This window comes from Puma concolor, chromosome A1 (genome assembly GCF_028749965.1).
Source record: "Puma concolor isolate L17-30 chromosome A1, mPumCon1.1.hap2, whole genome shotgun sequence".
In the NCBI taxonomy this organism is placed as follows: Eukaryota; Metazoa; Chordata; class Mammalia; order Carnivora; family Felidae; genus Puma; species Puma concolor.
This window is the reverse complement of record NC_141667.1, coordinates 212,484,442-212,505,414: the sequence shown is the minus strand read 5'-3', so window position 1 is coordinate 212,505,414 and position 20,973 is coordinate 212,484,442. Positions and strand designations below refer to the sequence as shown.

General features: G+C 49.0%; 1 protein-coding gene and 1 long non-coding RNA gene across 3 annotated transcripts; one reads left to right on the top strand and one right to left on the bottom strand.

Moving 5' to 3' along the window:
* Positions 1–10,515: 10,515 nt before the first annotated feature.
* On the bottom strand, positions 10,516–15,212 carry PCDH8 (protocadherin 8). Of its 2 annotated transcripts, none has more exons than XM_086711052.1 (3): positions 12,375–15,212; positions 11,963–12,170; positions 10,516–11,474 (listed from the first exon to the last, which is right to left on the bottom strand). In XM_086711052.1, the coding sequence occupies exons 1-3, from the start codon at positions 15,003–15,005 to the stop codon at positions 11,101–11,103; spliced, it is 3,213 nt and encodes a 1,070-aa protein (XP_086567178.1). In that variant the 5' UTR covers positions 15,006–15,212; the 3' UTR covers positions 10,516–11,100. The 2 variants fall into 2 exon arrangements, with proteins under 2 accessions (XP_086567178.1, XP_086567184.1); XM_086711058.1 differs by having other exon boundaries at positions 12,666–15,212.
* On the top strand, positions 14,281–16,726 carry LOC147584738 (uncharacterized). The gene is made up of 2 exons (XR_015252751.1): positions 14,281–14,898; positions 16,314–16,726. It is a non-coding gene; the product is annotated as an uncharacterized LOC147584738 (long non-coding RNA).
* Positions 16,727–20,973: the final 4,247 nt, after the last annotated feature.

Sequence of the window (20,973 nt, the reverse complement as noted above, 5' to 3'; positions counted from 1 at the left end):
AGTGACATACTCACTTTATTCACTTGCAAGAGGTCCGCCAAATACTCAAGTCTGAATAACCATAGTTGCCTGCCAGTCATTTTTTCAGGTGCCACAAAAAAAGCAGCAATTTCAGCTTGCAACTTAGTCATACTAGTGCTTTTCCTTGAGACACCTGTTGTACTTCTGTTTGTAGCAAAGGTATTCTATGTGTACTTCCCATTTTGTCACATAGAGTATTAAAAAGACACACTCAATGGTTGAGATTTCATATAAGTAATAATTATTACTGTTTCATCAAGGTCATTCTTGAGGATGTTTTTTTCCTGCAAGTATAAGGAATACAATGATTAGTAGTTTGGTGCCCCTGTCTGATTCATGCTAAGGCAACCAGTACTTTCATCCACCAGTGCATTATCAGAGCAAATGTCAACACAGTGAAAAAGGCAAATAACATCTTAGTGTTACTATGAAAATAGATATTCCCTTGTGCATTTTCCAAAAGATTCTAGGGGACCCCTAGAGGTTCAATGACTATACTTTGAGAACCACGACTTTAACTCTTTACCTCTTAAGAGTCACCTCAAGCTCATCCGGAATCCTTTATGTCCAGACCTAGTAGATTGAGAGCCAGTCCCGACTCTGGTCTACCAGAAGGCCACAATCTGAATTCTCCTTTTCTATGTCTTCCTTAGATGTTTGGTGCTTGAAAGATAAGGTCCTTCAAAATAAACAGAGACCATGTCTAGTGCCAGGAGCTTGGCCACGCTAGTCTGGCTGTGAATGTCATAAAGCTGATATTTATAAAGAGGTGCCTGCATATAGAGTCGGGGAGATGGCTCATCCTCTGCTGTCAGAGGTGTCTTGGAACTCCCCCAGATCCTGGCCTAGTCCCAAGTCTGACGTAGCATAAACCCTGCTCTGTAAGGGTTGTTGTTCTCACTCCTCTACGTAACTGGCTGGACGGTGTCGCTGACTCTAAGGTACTCCCTGGAGGAGAGGTGGGCTGGCCAGAGACATTATCCATGTATCCCAGACACTCATATGCTTCTCTCTGACCCGGGAACCTATATGCTCATGTCTTTAGGCTGTGATTATGTTCACCACTCACATGTTGATATTTATCCTGCCCAAAGCAGCGCTCAGTTAGGGATAAGAAATGAGGGTGGGGGGATGGTGGCACAGTAGTAATATTGTGGGATAAAGACCTGTGGAAGCCCTGGGCAAGCTAAGAAATGAAGTGATCTTTCAAAGCCATACTCTTTTGTTGCGGTTAAAAAACCTAACAACAACCAAAACAAGGACTCATCTGTCTAACCAATGGAAATTGACAAATGTTAATGTTTTGTCATGTTCATTGCAGATCTATTTAAATAAAAGAAATAAAACATCACAAACAAGATTTAGGTCCCCTAAGCCTCTATCCTTTAAATATTCATTGAACATTTGTTTTGAAAAACGGCTGTGAGAAAAGGCAGAGGATAATCACCCTCTCTTCCTCCCAGTGGTTCAACTTGCTCCAGACGCGCCCGCCCCATTCAGCAAAGAAAAAAACAACAACATTAACTGACAATTAATGACCTTCCTTGGAAGGCCGGTGAGCAGCTGATCTCCCCCCCTCCCCATCTCAATATGCCAACCAGATGCAGTTCTCTTTTTCAGAGGCGTTCTGGAAACTAGTTGTGGATCGTTGCATTTCGTGGGGATTTTGATGATGTTTCCTATAAACTGGCTGTCTGTGCACTGCTCGGGCCTGTCCATTCGTCCTTGTCTGGCTGGAGTTATGTGAGCCCACATGGATGACTTGGTCAAGCAAATTGGTAGTTGTCTGTGTCCTAGTCAGGAGTAAGAGAGAACACAAACAACCCACTCTTGCTCTTTTTTCTTCCCACATCTCCACAGCTACAGTAAATCAGATTGCCTGACATTTTTTTTTTTAAAGCTGCATCTGAATCTCATGCCCTCAGACTAGAGATTTCCGTTATATCACTCAGCGCATGGCAAGAGCCATGGGCTTCTCTGATTAGTGAAGCTGAAGAGCAGAAATGAATCACAGCCCCTTTGTATTCTAGCGCATGGGTCTGGGATGAGTGAATGCAGGAGGCTGGCCAAAACACAACCCCAGTGACTCAATTCTTAAATGATTGAAAATGAACATAAGCTTGGGACTTAGGTTGAATAAATATCTCCATTTAATAAGCACTGAAGAGTGGCAGGACGAAGGAAGGGAGAGGGAGGACACCTGCTTCTGATAATCTTGCTCGGTTTCCCTTTCTGTAAGATGGGGCCACTTATCATGATCAGTGACAGAGGGCTGTCATTGTGAGCAGTATATTTTAAAAAGTGTCTTGAGAAATACCTTACAACAAATCAAAGACAATTTCGCAGGGACAAGAGTTGGGTTTTATGCCATAAAAGGAGAAAATTATAGACCTGGTCTTTCAGATCAGCTAAGTACCCAACCAGGAAAACAGGAATTATTCTGGCTTTTCTTAGAAAACTGGAAGGAATTTAGGGGCTCTTACAAGATGAATGGAATAAAAGCTAGAGTGCTAAGCTTTCTACCATTTGAGAATCAGGTAGAGCAGGACAGGACACTGAGAATACCTGGAGAGAAGAAGAAAGGCCATAACAGGAATTTGCATAAACTAGTAACTAATAAGCTTGGGAGGAAACGCAAAGGCTACCTTATTTGACCCCCAAATCAGAACTCCTCACCCCTTATTCCATCAGCTCATTGTCTTACCTTTGCTTGAAAGTTTCCAGTGACAGGGAATCACCACCTCTTGAGGTAACCCATCCTAGTTTTGAGTATAATGCATTGTTATAGATTGTTTACCAAATCTCCCCCATGAAACGTTACTGCACTGAGTACCCTCAACCCCCACTCCTTCCCCTTCAGACATGCCCCAGGTCCCTGACAAGTTGTACCACTCAGAGCTGTGCACAGCACTCCAGCAGGAACCTCATCATTTGTGAGCAGCATGGAGTGGACATCAATAGACTTTTCCAGGCCCCCTTTAACCTCTCCCAACACCTCTCACCTGTGTGCTGTGGGAGCGGAGAGGTGAGGGGAGGAGAGGATAGAGGCAAGGCACATAGTGTAGATGATGTCTTGGTAGATGGGGCAGGGTCCTGCCTTTTTAGCTCCAAGCTTCGCACTTACCACTTCACCTTGTCTCTACTTGGGGGTTTTCTGTTTGTTCTGGTGTCTGTGACAAGCATACAATTAAATATTCTGGAGACACTGCATAATCTCCATAGTGCAGTGTTTCTCAAAGAGTGGTCCTTGGACCAGCAGCAGCAGCATCACCAGGCAACCTGTTAGAAATGCACATTATAGGACCTCACCCCAAACCTATTGTATCAGAAGCTCTGTGTCTTTTTTTTTTTTTAATTTTTTTAACGTTTTATTTATTTTTGAGACAGAGAGAGACAGAGCATGAACGGGGGAGGGGCAGAGAGAGAGGGAGACACAGAATCGGAAGCAGGCTCCAGGCTCTGAGCCATCAGCCCAGAGCCCGACGCGGGGCTCAAACTCACGGACCTCGAGATCGTGACCTGAGCTGAAGTCGGACGCTCAACCGACTGAGCCACCCAGGCGCCCCTGGCACTCTGTGTCTTAACAAGTCCTCTAGGTGATTCTGATTTGGGAAGCGCTGCTAAAGTCCATGCTCTTGGTGCCCCACCCACAAGTACCTGTGGAGCCCGTGCACTCCTTCCTGGCTGCTGTGAGCTGCTGAAGACTTATGATGGCTTCCTTCCCAGGAAAGCTTTTTTCTCCTGCCCTCTCGTGCTGACTTCCCTCCCTTCCTCCTGAGAGAACTTTTTCAATAAGTGATTTTTAGGAGAATCTCCATCTCAGGCTGTGCTGCTCAGGAATAGTCACCCAAAGTTAAGCAAGGAATTGAAAGATTTATGAAGATACTTAAGAGGTCCATATGGGTACCTGAAAAAAAAAATCTAGATAATGTTGTAGAATGGGACATTTACTAGTTTTGTATGTAGATATAGTTTGGGAGATGCCCCACCATGCTTTGGGAGGAATGCCAGAGACAGAATGGTGACACTGAATTTCTTCAGCACGAGAGGATGGCAGACACAGCCCTTAGCATTCTTGCTGCATTTCAGCATCATTAGTTCATTCTCAGACCTGCAGTGAGGTTGGTGATTAAGGGCTCTTGGCTGATAAGTAGAATGAATCACAAGGAGGTTCAGTGATGGCTGAAAGTCAGTCACCGAATAAAATTGAGATTCCGTTTCCACCCACTCACCCACTACTGCCAACAGCCCAGTTCTTTCTCCGATGATCTAGTGACATTCATCAGAAGGAAATCTTCACTCCTCAGCAGCTACTCTCCTAGAACTGATAGGAGAAAAATTAGCAAAATGGACAAAGTCTCAATAAGAGAAGAGACTAATAGCCAACATTTAACATAGAAAACAACTAGATGCTTTCATCAACTGCATGGTTTGCTGTGTTTGCCTAGAATGAAAGATAGATTTGACAATTATTTGTATTGGGGCCATGTTGCTTCAGATACTGAAATACTGAAATGGACTAGATCACATCAAATCTCCAGGAAAATGATGCCCACACACTTCTGTGAGTGGCTTGAGTTGGGTCTAAGAGGTGCTGCTGCATTAGGACTTGAAGATGGGGGAAGGGTTGATCTTCAATAGGTAAGGTGGCTTCTATGTGGACAGGGCTGATGCTATTCTGTGGTCTTCTGGAACTCCTGCCATCACTAGACCGGCTGGGGTGGATGAGATCCTGAATATGTTGGTCATGTCTGATTTGGAGGCATATTTAGCATAGACCCCTTGTGGGGAGGTATGTTGACTTGTAGATGCAGAGTCTCTTGGCTGTGGTGTGTAACCATGACCTTTTGTGCTTGGCTCAGTAAATCATTTCATTCAGCAAGTGGTTTTATTGAATCCTGATTATGTACCAGCCAGGTGCTGGGGACAGAGAGATGAAATACACAGTCCTTGATTTCATGGGCCGCCGGAGGAGAGAGAGATATGGAGCAGTGATCACCCTCAGTTTGGTAAGCGCTAAGGAAGCACATAGGAGGTGTGCCCTGCCCGGTCTGGCTGGTGGCTGGGAGAGGAGGTAAAGTGATTCTTGAACAGTCTTGAAGGGTAAGAAGAAAGGATCATAGGAGAGGAAGATGGGGAGAGGGAGAGGAAATAGAATGCTAGCCCTGGCTAAAGGGCCAGCATGAAGGCCCTTCGTGAAACCTACGTAGATCCTTGTGGCTGAAGCTCCAGGTGTGCATAGCGGGTGGGCTGGCGGGAGGAAGGGACAGCAGCAGGACCCAGTCTGGGGAGGGGGGGGGGGTGGTGGCAAGAGCATGAAGGGTCTGGGATGCCACCGACAGCACTTCCTAAAGGTGGTGGGAGTCATGTGGGTATTAATCAGCAGAGTGACTGAGATCAGATGTTTAGAAAAAGTCTTTATGGTGGCAGTGTGGAGGCTGGAGTGGAAGGGGACAGGCAGAGCAGGTAGCGTTGTGCTGGAACCCAGGAAAGACACCATAAGAGTTTGAATAAGGCAGTATTTTTAAAACAATTTTTTTAATGTTTATTTTTAAGAGACAGAGAGACAGAGCACAAGTAGGGGAGGGGCAGAGAAGGAGGGAGACACAGAATCCCAAGCAGGCTCCAGGCTCTGAGTTGTCAGCACAGAACCCCTAGTGGGGTTCGAACTCATGAACCGTGAGATCATGACTTGAACTGAAGTTGGATGCTTAACTGACTGAGCCACCCAGGCGCCCCCCCCCACCTTTTTTTAATGTTTATTTTATTTTTGAGAAAGAGAGAGAGAGAGAGAGAGAGAGAGAGCGCGCAAGTAGGGGAGGCACAGAGAGAGAGGGAGACAGAGGATCTGAAGCAGGTTTGTGCCCACAGCAGACAGCCTAATGTAGGACTACAACTCACTTATGAACCTGCGAGATCATGACCTGAGCTGAAGTCAGATGCTTAACCAACTGAGCCACCCAGGAGCCCCAAGTATTTCTTATTCTGTATTAGACAGATGTCCATTTTAATCTCAAGCTCCCCCCCACCCCCAATTAGCTGTGTGACCTACGTCAAGTTACCTTACCTCTCCAAGTCTTGCTTTTCCCCATATGTATGGTCTAATGAGGCCTTACCTTGCAAAGCTGTGAGGATTACATGTAAAGTGCTTGGTGCAGTGTGTAGAGCACAGTAATCACTAAAAAATGGTATCTTTATTCTTGTTTTTGTGCAGCCATCCTAATTTGGATAGTCTCCCTAAAAGCAGGCACTGAGGCAAGGACTTGGGTGCAAGAAATTTGTTTGGGAAGTGATCCTAGAAAGCACTGAGGAAAGTGAGGTAGGGAAACACCAATGAGCGGGGGTATTGCTGGGTGCCTTGCTGCTGTGGGCAACTGGGGCTCAAATTCACTTGGGATTCTAAGGAGAACTGTGTAGAACATAACTCAAAACTGCCCCTCCAAGAGACAGGAAAGCTGGGGTGTTTGTCCACCAAACTCATCCCTAATTGGCTGAAGTTTGCCTCTGCAGGTCTTAAATCCCCTGTCCTTCCAGACTGCTCTGTGCACAGGCTGAATAAACTTGTGTGGCCCTACCAGTGTTGGGGCCTCAAGCAAGTCTCAAGCAGCAGAGACAGACGTGATGATGGAGACTATCACAGATGCAACCCGAAGCAGCCTCTGAAGCTGAGGTGGACTTCAGAGTGGGAACTTGGGCAGAGCATTAGATCTCCTTCGTGGAGTGAAGGAACACTTAAAAAGATATGTAGAGGGGCGCCTGGGTGGCTCAGTCGGTTAAGCCACCCACACTTGATCTCAGCTCAGGTCATGTAGAGCCTGCTTGGGATTCTCTCTTTCCCCCTCTCTCTGCCCCTTTCTGCTCACTCACTCTCTCTTTCTCTCTCACTCTCTCTCAAAATAAAAAAGTAAACTTAAAAAAATATTTAGAAAATAGAACCAACGGATCTTGATTGAGCGGAAGAAAGAAATAGGGTGGAGTCTTAAAATGGTGTGTATTTTGGGTTTGGTCTATAAACTGTGGTCCCATTCATTGGGTTTAGAACAATTGCCAGAGAGGTAGTTTGGGGGATGATGGTGGTAAGGAAAGGGGGTGATTTCCATTTGGACACAATGAGTCCAAAGTGTCCATCATATAGCCAAGTGTCACAGTGGGTAGGCAAAATGGAATTTCCCTGATTCACCTTAAACTATGTGGATTTTACTCTGACATGTTGAAATTTCTTTTACAAGTTTCGTGGGAGCAAATCCTGTACTCGGATAATGAGTGAAGACTTTTTCCCCCTGGTAAAAGGGCACATTTAATCTGGCATTTTAACTGATGCCTTTTAAAACAGCCTGGTGTCTCTTTTTACCTGCTGTTCACTCATTAGGTGACTTTGAACTTGTTGGTGAATTCCATTGCAGATTATTTTCCTCTGAAGAAAGGGAATAATAAATACTCTCTTGAGTTATTGCATAGCTGTTGAAAACTAGACAGCATTTTCAAAGCCCTTCTGAGTTGTTGCAAAGCACAGTGCTCCATCGAGTATTGTATTACTTTGCTTCAGTTTGCTTTTAAAACTTAGAGCATTCCAATTATCCCGTTGTTACTGAATTCAATACTAAAGTGAATATGCTTGTTTTCTAAAATGGAATTTTTAGAGGATAAAACCTTATGTGTGCCAAGTGAGATAAGCCAGATAGTTAGCTAATTATGGCATGGAACTCATCCTGATTATATATATATTTTCTCTCCATGTGCATATATATTTGTATTGAAGATATGCATCCTGTTTTCACTCTATTTCAGAATGCATTTTTCAATAGATGTTGAAACCACTTACATTTTAATTTTCTGAAGTGGTTTCTTTGATGGATATTTTATTATAGGAAGTGTAGGACATCCAAGTCAATGGGGCCAGATATAAAAATATGAAACTGGGAAAGTCTGGCTTGAGCTTTCTCTTTCAAGGTGACTCTCCCACTTCCCCAAGGACTTTCCCATGTCCCAGTGCTCACTGCCAAGGTGCCTAAGGGTTGTTGGCCTCCAGCTCGAGAGAGGTGTTTGTGATACCATCACAGATCTCTAAGGTTTGTGAGCTGGCCTGTGATGTTTACTTTAGCTGCACTTGTTTGTAGAGTGTTGAGTATACACAAGGCTCTGAATGACATACTGAAAGAGGAAAAAGTGAAGAAAGCAAACTGATTGCGAAACAAGTCCAGACAGCCCGAGTCTGTGTCCTCTTCCCTAGTGGTGGGACTGGGCTGATAGTTACTATAGAGATTGGCTTTCAAGGAAGGCAAGATAGAATGAAGCAATTATTACCATGGGCTGGGCATTGTCCTAAGTATTCGGCATTTAGAGCTGTTCATTTAATTTAATAAGTAATATATTTTCTTAGAAATGTACACAAAAGTCAACATTTCTAGAGAAAAGCATGAAGCCTCTTGCACTTAACTCCCATTTCTCTGAGAGCTCCTGCTGCGGGCCCTTAGAACCCCCCCTCCAACTCCCCCCACCCCTGCCTTTTTTTTTTTTTTTTTTTGGTTTAAACAAACAATTTTATGGACTGAATTGTATGTTTGATTTTTTTTTTTTAAGTTCTAAGCAAAAATAAGGTCTCTTAATGGTCATTTCTCTAAGGGAAAAATATGATGGTGAAGTCATAGCGGTTTTGACAACTGATTTTTTGGATTAATGAAATAGTTTTCGTGGTACAAAATAAAATAATGACAATGACAGTATTTTACTTTGGAAGGATAAAAACAGGCAAACACATTCAGAGATTGAATGCTTGCTTTCTTTCTTTCTTTCTTTCTTTCTTTCTTTCATTTTTGAGAGAGAGACAGACAGACCACGAGTGGAGGAGGGGCAGAGACAGAGGGAGGCACAGAATCCGAAGCAGGTTCCAGGCTCCGAGTTGTCAGCACAGAACCGGAGGCAGGGCTTGAACCCACCAAGGGTGAGCTCATGACCTGAACTGAAGTCGGCCGCTTAACCGACTGAGGCACCCAGGCACCCCAGAGATCGGATGTTTTTAGACGGCAGTGTGGGATTATTGGTCCTTCGGCTCTGCATTTGATGGGACTGGCTCAAGAATAAAGATGTAGATGTTGAAATGGGAGTTCTAGCTAGGGCTCTCTCTGCTGGCGCCTGGTCATCGTGGCTCTGGAGCTGTCTGGTAACCTAGCCACATCTGATGCTTTCTTTTAGAACGTGATGTCTGGGCAGTCTGAACTTGTCAGGCACATGCTCAGCTCAGTTGCATGAAGAAACCGCTGAACTTTGTGCAGGCCGTGGGTGGCGAAGCACTTGTGTGTGACCACCCTGCTGTTCGGCTTGGAGCCACCACTGGTTTCAATTTTGACTTCAACAGGCAGCTTTGAGGGCTCCTCTATTCATTACAGTGCCTCACACTCTGTAATTAGTAATAAGGGAACACAGGCACTTCACAAATATAAAGAGCTAAACAATAATCAGGCGGTAAAGGCAATGCATTGGGACTTTTCCACCTCTTTGTTTCTTTCAAGATAAAAAAAAAAAAAAAAAACAACAAAACTCTTGTTGCTTCATTTTATTTTCTTGCCTTGAATAATCTGGGTTTGAATCTCATTCTGGGCACTGATTAGCTGTGTGACTTTGGGCATTTTACCTAACCTTGCTGTGCCCCAGTTTCCTTATCTGTAAATGGAGATAATGATAGTTCCCATCTCATGGGGGGTAGTTTGAGGATTAAATGAGATAATTCATGCAGATGCTTTGTAAGGAGCTCTGCTCATTTTAAAGCTTGTTCAGTAAATGCTAGTGCTTATTGTTATCATTTTAATTTCCAATGAAATGAATGCATTAAATATAAGAAATAGACATAGGTCTTTTAGAGTGGCTTTTTAAAAACCTTCCATAACAAACATCAAGTACATGCAAACACACAAATAGATCAGTATCATTACCCTCCTCCATCTCCACATGTACCCATGCTAGCAGTGGCAATGATCCATATTTTATCAGTCTTGTTTCATGTAGCCCCATGTTTCCTTCTAGAATATTTTAAAGCAAATCCCAAGTACCATGTCATTTCACCCATACATTTGAGTGTCTTTTTGCTATTAACATCCTATATGCTAAGGGCTCCTTGAGATTAGGTCTTCTTAACCTCGAACTCCAGCTCTTAGAGGACTTACTGCAGTTAGTAAAAACTCAACAGATGTTTAATTAGTGAATGAACAGCCCAAACAGCTTTCTCCACTTTTTGTAGATGCACCATAAATATCTGTTGAGTGAATAAATGAGGAAAAGGATTTTATAGAGTGCCTGATGTAAATGGAGTTGCGCATGATTTACAAAATAAAGTATTTTTAATACTCAGATGAGACTTTCCAATACTTGGAAATTTAATATTGCTGTGAATATTAATAATGCCCAAATAATTAGCACTTGAAAGAAGGTTTAATTCTGGCTCTTAGATTATTTGTGAATGTCTAACTGTAGGCAACTTCATGAAAAGCAATTAGCAGATTCTTCAAACACATGACAAATCCTTTATTACTGTGCTTATAAGTGACACGGTTTACAGAAAACCAAATGTAATTAAGTAACATTGAACTTGAAATCTACCACAGACTCAAGATATACAAGGTATACTTGGCAAGGCAAAAATTCTCAAACACTAGGTTGTTTCAGGTGAAAGGTAAATTTCCATTAAGTAATTCCCATTTTTTTTTTGTCTTACAGACAGTTCCTTTGGCAATAACTTCCACTTTAGCTTTTATTATATAAAAATATAACAAAATTTCATTATATACAAACATTACATTACACAATGTACAGGTTAAAAACACTAAGAAAATGGCAAGCCGCAAGTGAAATTAAAGTCAATAGCATGATAAGAAAAATTAAATACTGCACACATTTCATAAAAATTACATTAACTACATTTTTGTTTGCAAATACCAAACAGTACCAATGTGATTGGAAATAGCTTCCAACAACTTCATTTTAAGGCACATCTTGCATATTTATATATACAACACTGAAACCTGTCAATAATTTAGGGGCTTCTCGGAGTGACCTGTATATGTTGTGAAGACATGCAGCATGGGATTACACATTTTCATTGGCTTCCTTCTTTGGGGACAGGTACCTGCCAGGGGGGGACTGATAGAGGGGTACCCCAATCTCCTGCAAGTCTGGGAGCCTCCCCGGGCGGGGAGGGGAGAGCAGAGTGACTGTCCTGTCATAGTCCCTGTGTAGCACTTTCTCATAGACGCTCTGCAGCCCCACTGTCTTGGGCAGCTGGGCCTGGTAGTAATTGTCCCTGCGCAGAGGATCACGAGGCAGGGACGTGCTCTTACAGAAGGTAGACATCTGGGCCGGTGGGTGAGGCGGGGGATGTGTGTTGGGCCCTCCGCATGACGGGCTCCAGCAGCGGTCAGAGTGGCCCAGGATCTTACACTCAGCAGTGCACGCCCACAGTCCTAACAGAAAAGAGAAAGGGAGAGAGGGTGATGATTGTTACTGAGATTGCATACAGCTACGCCTCCCTCTTCAGAATGTCAGACGGGGTCAGGGCGGCTGAAAAGAAGAGTATGGGGGTGAACGCGACGATTCAAGATTTGAAAGAAATACTGCTTCCTATGAAGCCACCTTAACACGAAGTTGGTTCAGCTTTTTTGGCTGGAAGCAAATTAAAAACCTGATAAGCAGAATTCCCCTCCTCAGGTAGCTAGCGTCACCCCTGCCTCCGCCTAACCGGATGGGATTGTGTTCTTTATTTAAGTGGTGGAGCTGCCTCGACGAGGCATTTTGAAATTCTTCTTTCTGAGGAAGGCTGGGATCCCAAACCCCGAGGACTGAAAAAAGTGGGGAAGGAGGAGGAGGGCTGGGGGAACGGAGAGTGAGAGGAGGGCAGAAAGGGGCGGGGAGAGAAGGAACGTTGAACTTGGCAGGAAAGAAGAGTCCTCACCACTCTGCATGTGGTTGATGAGATCCTTTTTCAGAGCGTCCCCGCTGATGTCGGAATCGCTGTCGTTGAAATCACTGTCCCCTTTGCCGCTGTCTTTGCCGCTGAACTTCTCAGCTTCTCGGCCGGAGATGGTATTGAAAGAGTGTCCTTTCCAGACCGCCACAGGGGGCGCCGGCTCCTTTCCGAAGCCGGGAGAGGCACCGTAAGGCTGCAGCAGGGAATGGGAGTAGCGGGGCGGGGGTGGGATGGAGGGAGGGAGCGGTGAGGATTGGACAAGAAACAAACAAACAAAAAAAAAACAAGTGTGACAGGTTAGACCTCTCCGGCGCAAGCACACCCAGAACCCTCCATCCCTTCCCCCAGCCTGTCCGCGGAGCACGGAGGGGGGCGCCCAGCCGAAGGAAGGCCTCACCTCGGCGTGCGCGCCGCGGAGCCGCTGCTGCCCCTCGAAGTGACAGGAGCTTTCCCCGGTGGCGCTGCCGCCCTCCGAGCCCGGCACTTCGGCCGCAGCGACCGCGGGCGGGGGCGGGTCGGCCGCGGGGCTGCCAAAGGGCGCTTTGCCGCTGCCAGGGAAGGTGAGCACGTCGAACATGTTGGGCCTGGGCCCGGCTCCCCGGGCAGCCTCCTCCGGGGAGCCGGGAGCCGAGGCTCCGCCGCCCGCCGCCCCGGGCCGCTCTTCCCGGCGGGCCCCCCCTTTGCGCACCTCCTTCTTGCGGCGGTTGCAGGTGGTGGCGATGGCGATGATGGCGGCCAGCAGCAGCGTGCAGCTTCCCGCCAACACGATGATGACGATTAGCGGCGTGTCCCATTGTAGCGCCGGCCCCGACGCCGCGAGCCGCGAGCCAGGCGGGCGAGAGCGCTCCGGGCTCCCTGCACTGGCGGGCGCCACCAGCCCGCGTCCGTCACCTGCTGTCACCACGAAGCTGACAGTGGCAGTGGTGGAGAGCGGGGGGCGGCCGCCGTCGGATATGACCAACAGAGCCCGGAAGACGCGGCCGGGGGGCTCCTGCGAGAGGTCGTCTGTGAGCACTATCTCCCCCGTGCGGCGGCCGATGGCGAAGGCTTCTCGCGGCTCCTGCTGCTGCAGCTCGAATGCCAGCTCCCCGTTGGCACCATCGTCTGCGTCCCGGGCCTGTACACGCGCCACCGCCGTGTCCCTTGCCGTGCGCCCGGGGACCGTCACTTCCAGGGTCCCGTTGGCCGGCGCCGGGTGCACCAGGACGGGTGCGTGGTCGTTCTGGTCCAGTACTCTCACTTGCACCAGGGCACTGCTGGAGAGCTGAGGGGAGCCACCGTCGCTCGCCTGGATGCGCACGTCGAGCTGGCGTAGGGTCTCATAGTCAAAACTTCGCAGCGCGTAGATGGCCCCGGTAGCCGGGTCTACCGACACATAGGTGGACACCGAGCCCCCAGCACGGCCTACTTCGGCCTCCAGCAGTCGGTAGGTGACCTGGCCGTTGCGGCCCAGGTCCGGATCCCGGGCGGCTACCGTGGCCAAGTAGGCCCCGGGCGGGTTGTTCTCACGTACGGACACCTCATAGACTGGTCGTGAGAAAAGTGGCGCGTTGTCATTCTCGTCGCTCACGCGCACCGTGTAGGGCCGCACGGTGCGTAGAGGGGGCGCGCCTCTGTCCTCGGCCACCAGCGTCAGGTTGTACTCAGCGATGCGCTCGCGGTCCAGGGACGCCGCGGTCACCACCAGGTAGCTGCCCGCGTAGGCCGGCTGCAGCCGGAAATGCTCGTGCCCGTAGAGGGCGCAGCGCACCTGCCCATTGGCGCCCGAGTCTCTGTCCGAGGTGCTGACCAGCGCCACCAGGCTCTCGCGCGCCGCCCCCTCTGGCACCAGCGAGATGGCGCCGGCCTCCGGCGTTCCAGGTCCGGTCGGCGAGGTCGCGTCCGCACCCCCGAGAGCGGCGGCGGCGGCGGCGGCGGCGAAGGGAGAGGCGGCAGGAGCGCCCGGGGCAGCCAGCGGGGTGATGGTGATGTCCGGAGCGTTGTCATTGACGTCGCGGATGCGCACGATGACTTTGCAGGTGGAGGCCCGAGGCCCGGGACCGCGGTCCTGGGCCCGCACGTCTAGCTCATAGGTGTCCTGGCGCTCGTAGTCCACGGGTCCTGCCAGGGTGAGGCGGCCCGAGCGCGGGTCCAGGCGGAAGAGGCGGCGCGCCTCGGGCGGGGTGCGGGCACCGAAGGCAAACACCACGTCGCCGTTGGGGCCCTCGTCGGGGTCGGCTGCGTCCAGGTCCAGCAGCAGGGAGCCCACGGGCGCGTCCTCCGCCAGCGCCACCTCGGCCACGGCGCCCTGCGGGAAGGCCGGGCTGTGGTCGTTGGCGTCCAGCACTCGCACGCTGAGGGCGGCAGTGGCGGAGCGCGGCGGGCGGCCGCCGTCCTGGGCCACTAGCTCCAGGCTGTAGGCGGCCTGGCTCTCGCGGTCCAGCTCCTGCAGCAGCACCAGGTCCGCGCACTGGGCGCCGTCCGCGCGCGTCTGCAGCTCCACGCGGAAGGGGCTGTGAGGCTCGGCCAGGCGCACGCTCTGCAGCCCGTTGGCTCCCACATCCTCGTCCACAGGCACCTCCAGCGGGATGCGCGTGCCCACAGCCGCGCCCTCGGACACCTCCACGGGGATCTGGGCCCGGGGAAAGCGCGGCGCGTGATCGTTGATGTCCCTCACCTCCACCTCCACGTGTATCAGCCGGAACTGCTCCTGGGAGAAGCTGACCACGTCGAAGGCCAGCACGCATTGTGGTGCCTGGCCGCACAGCCGCTCGCGGTCCAGGCCTGCGTCCCCGACGGTCAGCTGCCCGTCGCCCTCGCGCACTCGGAGCAGCGAGCTGTTGAACTGCTTCATCAGGCGGAAGCTTGTGTCTCCGGATACTTTCATATGCAGGTCCTCAGCTAGGGTCCCGATGACCGTGCCAGGAGCGTCCTCCTCGAAGGTGCTGTATCGCACTGTCTTGCTCTGGGCCACTGAAAGCACCCAACAGAGGCTGAAGAGCTGTAAAGGGAAAAGGCAGGGGCTGCCCCCGCGCCTCACCGGACTCATGCCGCTAGCCCCAAGTGCTATTCCAAAAAGCTGAGGGAGCAATTCGTCTCTGGTTTGCAGGTGCAGGTCCGGGCGTGAGTCCCAGGCTCCTCCGAGCACGCTCTTTGCGAGCCCAGTGCGGGAGATCTGTGGGCTGCAGCTCGAGGTTCCGGCGGGCTCTGAGGACGCTCAGTCCGGTCCACACTACACACCTCTCCCTTCCTTCTATAGCTGCTGGAGCTGCGCTGCTGCGCGCCGCCTCCGCTTTTATAACAGCCGATATGCAAATAACCAGAGCCGGGCAGCCAATGGCAGCTTCACGCTCGCGCCGCTCCTACGCCAGCCTCTGACAATCCCTTTAATGTGGAAAGGCTTAGAGGGGAAAACAAGAAAGGAAAATTAGGGAATCTTTTCTTTGTTTAACTCCTTTCGCCTTTTTTCCTTTCCTGTCAGCGCCCTGAATACAGAGGAGTTGGCACAGGTCGCCGGGAGTTAAAGGGGGTGGATGGTTTTGTTAATTGTGCCTGTCCAGGGCCGGCTGTTTGAACTGAAAACAACCTTGGATTTCGGGGTAGTGGTGAGGGACCCCCCACCCACTCTGCATTTTGCATCTTAGAGGCTTTCCTAAACCTCGTTCCTTTTTCTCCATTGACTTGCTTAACCCAGTAAGATTTTACTAGCTTTCTCTCCCAGCTTTCCAAAGCTCTCAGATACATTCTCTCGATTTAGGAGTCCTAAGGATAAGAGAGAATTGATTTTATTCAAATTTGTGTACGCAATTGTGTTTTACTCGTGTGAGCGACGGCCATCAAGGCTGCCACTTCCTTTTCAGAAAAGAGCTCTGCGATGTGTTAGTATGCATGTCACTGTCCAAATGGCTTTCTTAAGCCCTGGGCGCTAGCAGGCCAGGAAAAAAAAAAGTTCCAAATAGGATTTAGCATAAGCTTGAGGAGATTTGGAAAGGTTTCAAAGATCAGACTGTATCAAAGGCTTATGAAGCCCTCGTTAGCAGTGGAAATAGAATGGCGTGGCAGGCGATCCCATTGGAGGCCCCAATGTCTGTATTATTTCACTGTGACAAGCTAAGGGGAGAGAAAGTTGAACAGTTTCCACTGCGGAGTTGGGCTAACTTGAATATAATGAGCAAACGCCACATGTATCCATTATGTTCCTCTATTCATCCCCAATCACTGCCATAACTCTCCGGCTAAACGGTGATGGGCGCTGAATTCCACACAATACCCGGCTCATATTAAAGTGCATTTAGAGAACTTTCCCTCCTGATGCCTTGTTCCGCCTATTTAGAGGATTTTCTTTCTGTTCTAATAGGGCTGCTCAGAGAAGCAACACTCATCCCGTTCCAGAAGAACAAAATCACAGCATGACGTTGAAACCTGGCACTAACCTGGGGGAACTTAACCATCTGCCTACAAACGTGTGGAGCTTTGGTATTGCCAAACTCTGGGCTGGGTGGGTCCCCGGACTGGCCAGGCTTTGCGGTGCCCCCCTCCCCTCACAGGTATTTCCCTCACCCCCACAATCCAAAGACCCAGGGAGGTGGAGCTCCAAGCAGGAGCAAGACGAATTCTTATTGAAGAGCTTTATTGAACAGGTTATGCAAATACGTATGAAGGAGGAGAGATAAAAGCAAAAGCCACGCACTGCAAGAAAAAAATTTTTTAAGGCGATGGATTTGATAAGCAGACTGTATTTAGTAAATATTCTTCTGAATCCAGATTTTAGTCCTGCTGTCAGCGTCCAATCTGTGTTTTCCTTTCCCTCAGACATGAGTGATTATGTCCTGGGGTCTTTTCAGAAGACATTCAGGGGCTCTCCTCCACCCCACCCCCGCTCCGCAGGGTGAGCAAGCAGGTAGGTGGGGGTGCAATGAGGGTGGAGGAGAATGAAGTAGGAGCCCTGGAATTGCCAAAGAGCAAAAAATAAAACAAACAAACAACACACACACACACACACACACACACACACACACACACACACACGCAGCCCCAGAAATCAATAAATAAAGCTCTTATGAGATTGAGAAGAGATTGGGGGCGTCCTCAGAGCCGTTGTGCCTCTGGGTTCCTTTCCCCACCCCGTTCACCTTGCTGTCCTGGTATTGCTAAAAGCATTGATGCCAGGCAACTGCAGCCGCGAAGGGACAAGGAAAGGGCGACGCCCCCTGCAGGAGTACAATTCCCCAGCCTTCCCTTCCACTTTTTTCCCCCTCGCAGCTGCCAATTAATAGTTTGCTCTCTCTATGCCCCTGCCCAAGAGGTATTTCTCGGTGGGTATGCGCAGCCAAAAGAACTTTCGGTCTTCTTTCCGAGCTCCTCAGCACTCCCACTCCGGCCTGGGGCCTGCTAGTGACCTTTAGTGTTTCCAGGGTCGCGCCCTCCCCCCCCCCCCCTTCCAGGGTCAGCCCAGACTCGAACACTTTCAGAACTCCGCAGTCGGACAGCGGCCTCCCAGTGTCAGTAGTGTAACCCCTAGAGGTCAGGTCCGCGCGATGCATCGGCTGCGAAGCCAAGAACCCAGGGAGGGGTTGAGGGAGGACAAGGGTGAGGGCAGTGGGGCAGAATAGCAGAAAAAGGATGTTTTCAGCTGTTTCCGTGAGTAGACAATTGCCTAGAGCACGGTCACAAGTGACTGAGAACTGGACCCCACGCCTGCGCCCCCTGCGGTCTCGAGCCTCTCAGTTCTGGGCCGGACCACAGGATCCCAGCCGCGCGCTGTTTAAATTTGTTTTATTTTTGCTTGGCTGGAGAATCCCAACTACCTAATATTTTTACTCAAAGCGCTTCGTGTCATCTTGCTCATTCTCAAGACTGAAATACGGGAAGGCGTGCTGGGGGCAGGGGGAAGGGAGTGGCAGAACAGGCATAAAACAGGAGGCGGTAGGAGGGGTGTGGGCGGCTAGTAGCAGGTCCAAAGCATTTTATCCTGGGCTGGCGACTCGGCCGCTCGGAAGTGACCCCGACAGCGGCGGCGCCAGGAAGCGTGGGGCGCAGAGCCCCCGGCGGGTAGCCGCAGGAGGCGAGCGGCGAACACGGCCTTCCGAGCCGGCCGTAGAGGTGTGAAGGCACGCGAGCAGAACGAGCTCCCGGCACTGCCTCCTGCGGCCTCCAGATTATTGAAATACGATTTAAAATAGCGCATCAGCGCCTACAGCAACTCCCGGGGGAAGCAAAATGTCGGTGGAGGTGGGGCCGGGGGCGGGGGGGGGGGAAGGCAGGGGAGCTCGCCCTCCCCCAGCGCCGTTCCCGCCCCACAAAAGCAACTCACATCGACTTGTTATCATACCAAAGGCCTGAGCAGGCTCAAAGGAGCCCCTTTCTCTGGGTTTTAGCAACTTAGCCGGCAACAGTCTCGCAATCCTGAGAACAAACACAGCCCCACAATGGCCGGCGTTTTCTCGGAATGCAAATGCTGCGGGCTCCGCAAAGCTGGGTTTCTGTTGCCGAGCCTAATGCCTGCTTTGTGAAACTCGCGTGCAGACCCCGAGATTGACACGGGCGTCACGTGACGGATTAGGGCTCTAGGAAAGTTTTCAAAGAGGCGACAATGGGGGGCTCAGCCTGATCTGATATCTCCCACAGTTTAGCGGGAAAGAAAATCAGGATATATTCTCATATGTAATAGGATTATCTTTTCCATTGCAAGTTCTATACAGCATGTAATTTATTTTTAATTAGGATTATATCTACCAGGAAAGGGAACTAGACTTCGCTGGAAAGTGTAATTCTAAGGATGGATGGGGAGAGGGGTTATTTTTTACCCTTTTAACTATTCAAAAAAAAAAAAAAAAATGCCCAGGGCCTATTGTTTTTCCTTCAACAGGCTCACTCCATTGGATAAACCTTCCAGGGAAGTTTGCAGCAAGTGCTCCTCCAAGCAGAGAACAGAGGCAGCTCTTCAGAAGCATCCACTTCATTCTTGTAAGGAAAGCACACTTTGTAGAAATCTCTTAGAATTTCTAAGTCACTGAGTTTTGCTGGTGTTTGCTCTCTAGAAATGCAACCAAGCTCTTTCCTACACTCCAAATGCTAACTTATATATATTTTTAAATGCACCTCCCTTTTTTATTGGGCTGTTGATGCTGGCAGAGTGACTTTTAAAATTTGATTTCAACCACAGAGTAACATCCTTCGTAGCCCTGATTCAAACTCAGCAGTCAGACGAGACAGTTTGGGGGTGAAGGTAACTGTTGTTTAAACATTGATTTTGGATTGATCCCAGTGCCAGATGCTTACAAATCATGGACCATTTCCAAGTCTTGGGCTACTCATCCTTTTTTGTGTTCTGTGTGTCGGGATGCTCTGGGATGTCTGCTTAACCTGATAAAAAATGAAACATAGTCTGTGGACTGCAGGCATTGAATCATCCTGCTTGTGTTCAAATCTGATACCACTGAATTGCTGTGTAACCCTGGGCAAGTTACTTGATCTCTCTGTAAATGGGGATAATAATAATACCTTGTAAAGTTGACTTAAGGACTGTGTAAGAATACAGTATCAGGTACTTGGGAAGCCCTGAACACATGTTAATTATCATTTCCTTTTAAAGCACAAGGAGGTATAATCTAAACCTCTTATTTTACAGGTGAGGTATTTATTCAGAAAGACAAAATACAAAACAAAACAAAAGAACAACCCTCCCACTTCCTGTCTGCTTCTTTGCTTTAGTTTTAACTATCCTTCTGATTCTTTTTTTCCTCCTACCCTTCTGGAAATAACAATAGGTATAGTGGTGGGTGTATAGATCCCCATGGAAGAAGAGACATGGTCATGTGAGGATTAAGTAACTTTAATGCTTTCATGTCATTTCAAAATCTTTTGGAAACTTACTCTCTGGTTGAGATTAGATGATGGCAAAAAGGAGTTTCCAGTGGACTTATCCACCATCCTTTTCTACAAAAGCCATTTATCATGACTGAAACCACATACAGACACAAATATTTAGTGGACACCAACACATAATTCTGGGGGAGCAGGACTATTCCAGAAGGCCTTCCCTCTTAGGATGCTCAGGAGTAGCTGGTGACTTCCTGTACCTTACGTGGAGCCAGTGTTTGACTCTGTGCTTCCCCTCAGCATTAGTTCACCAGGACTGCCAGAAACTTTGTGGTTTAAACAATAGACATTTATTTTCTCACAGTTCTGGAGGCTGGAAGTCCAACATCAAGGTGTTGACAGGTTCCTTCTGAGGGCTGTGAGGGAGAATCTGTTCTATGCTTCTCTGCTAGCTTTATTTAAAGAAGGAGAAGGAGAAGAGAGAGGAGGAGGAGAAAAAGGAGGAGGAGGAGGAGGAGGAGGAGGAGGAGGAGAAGAAGACGACGACGACGATGATGACGACGGAGAAAAATAGACTCCGTATGCCAGCCCGTAGGTGGGACACAGATGAAGGATACCACAATCGCATATGAGGATTGCTGTGATGAAGGCCTATGCTGCAGTCTATCACAGGTGGCTACCCACAGTCTTTAGGGGAGTGGAATACCTGAATGTGGGCCATATGTTAAGAGCAGTGGTGCAGGTGTGCATTGCATGCCTGCATGAACCTAGAGGAAGGGCCCCAATTGTGCTGGGGAGTGGAGATGCTCAGACAAAGCTTTCTGCAGGAGGTGACATTAGCTGGGGGTAGCAGGAGAGAGAGAGGGATGGAGATGAATAGGTCAATCCTTCTTGCAGGAATAGGAAACTCAACGGCATGAAGGTCCAAGGGTTGGGGTGTAGGTTGCCATGAGGGTCCGGAGTAGGAATGTTGTGGGGAAGAAAGCCAGAGTGAGCAAGTCAGGGCTTCATACACCACAGTTAAGGAATTCTAGTTCTATCCTTAGGCAATGGGGTTGAAGGATGTCATTGTGAAATCACAGGTTTACCAGGGTAGGGGCAGGAAAATGGACCAAAGAACCTAAACTGGTAGATTGATCTAGGAGGGAGCTCTCAAGTGGCAGGTTTGGGAACAGTGACTAGCTAGTTAGTGGTCT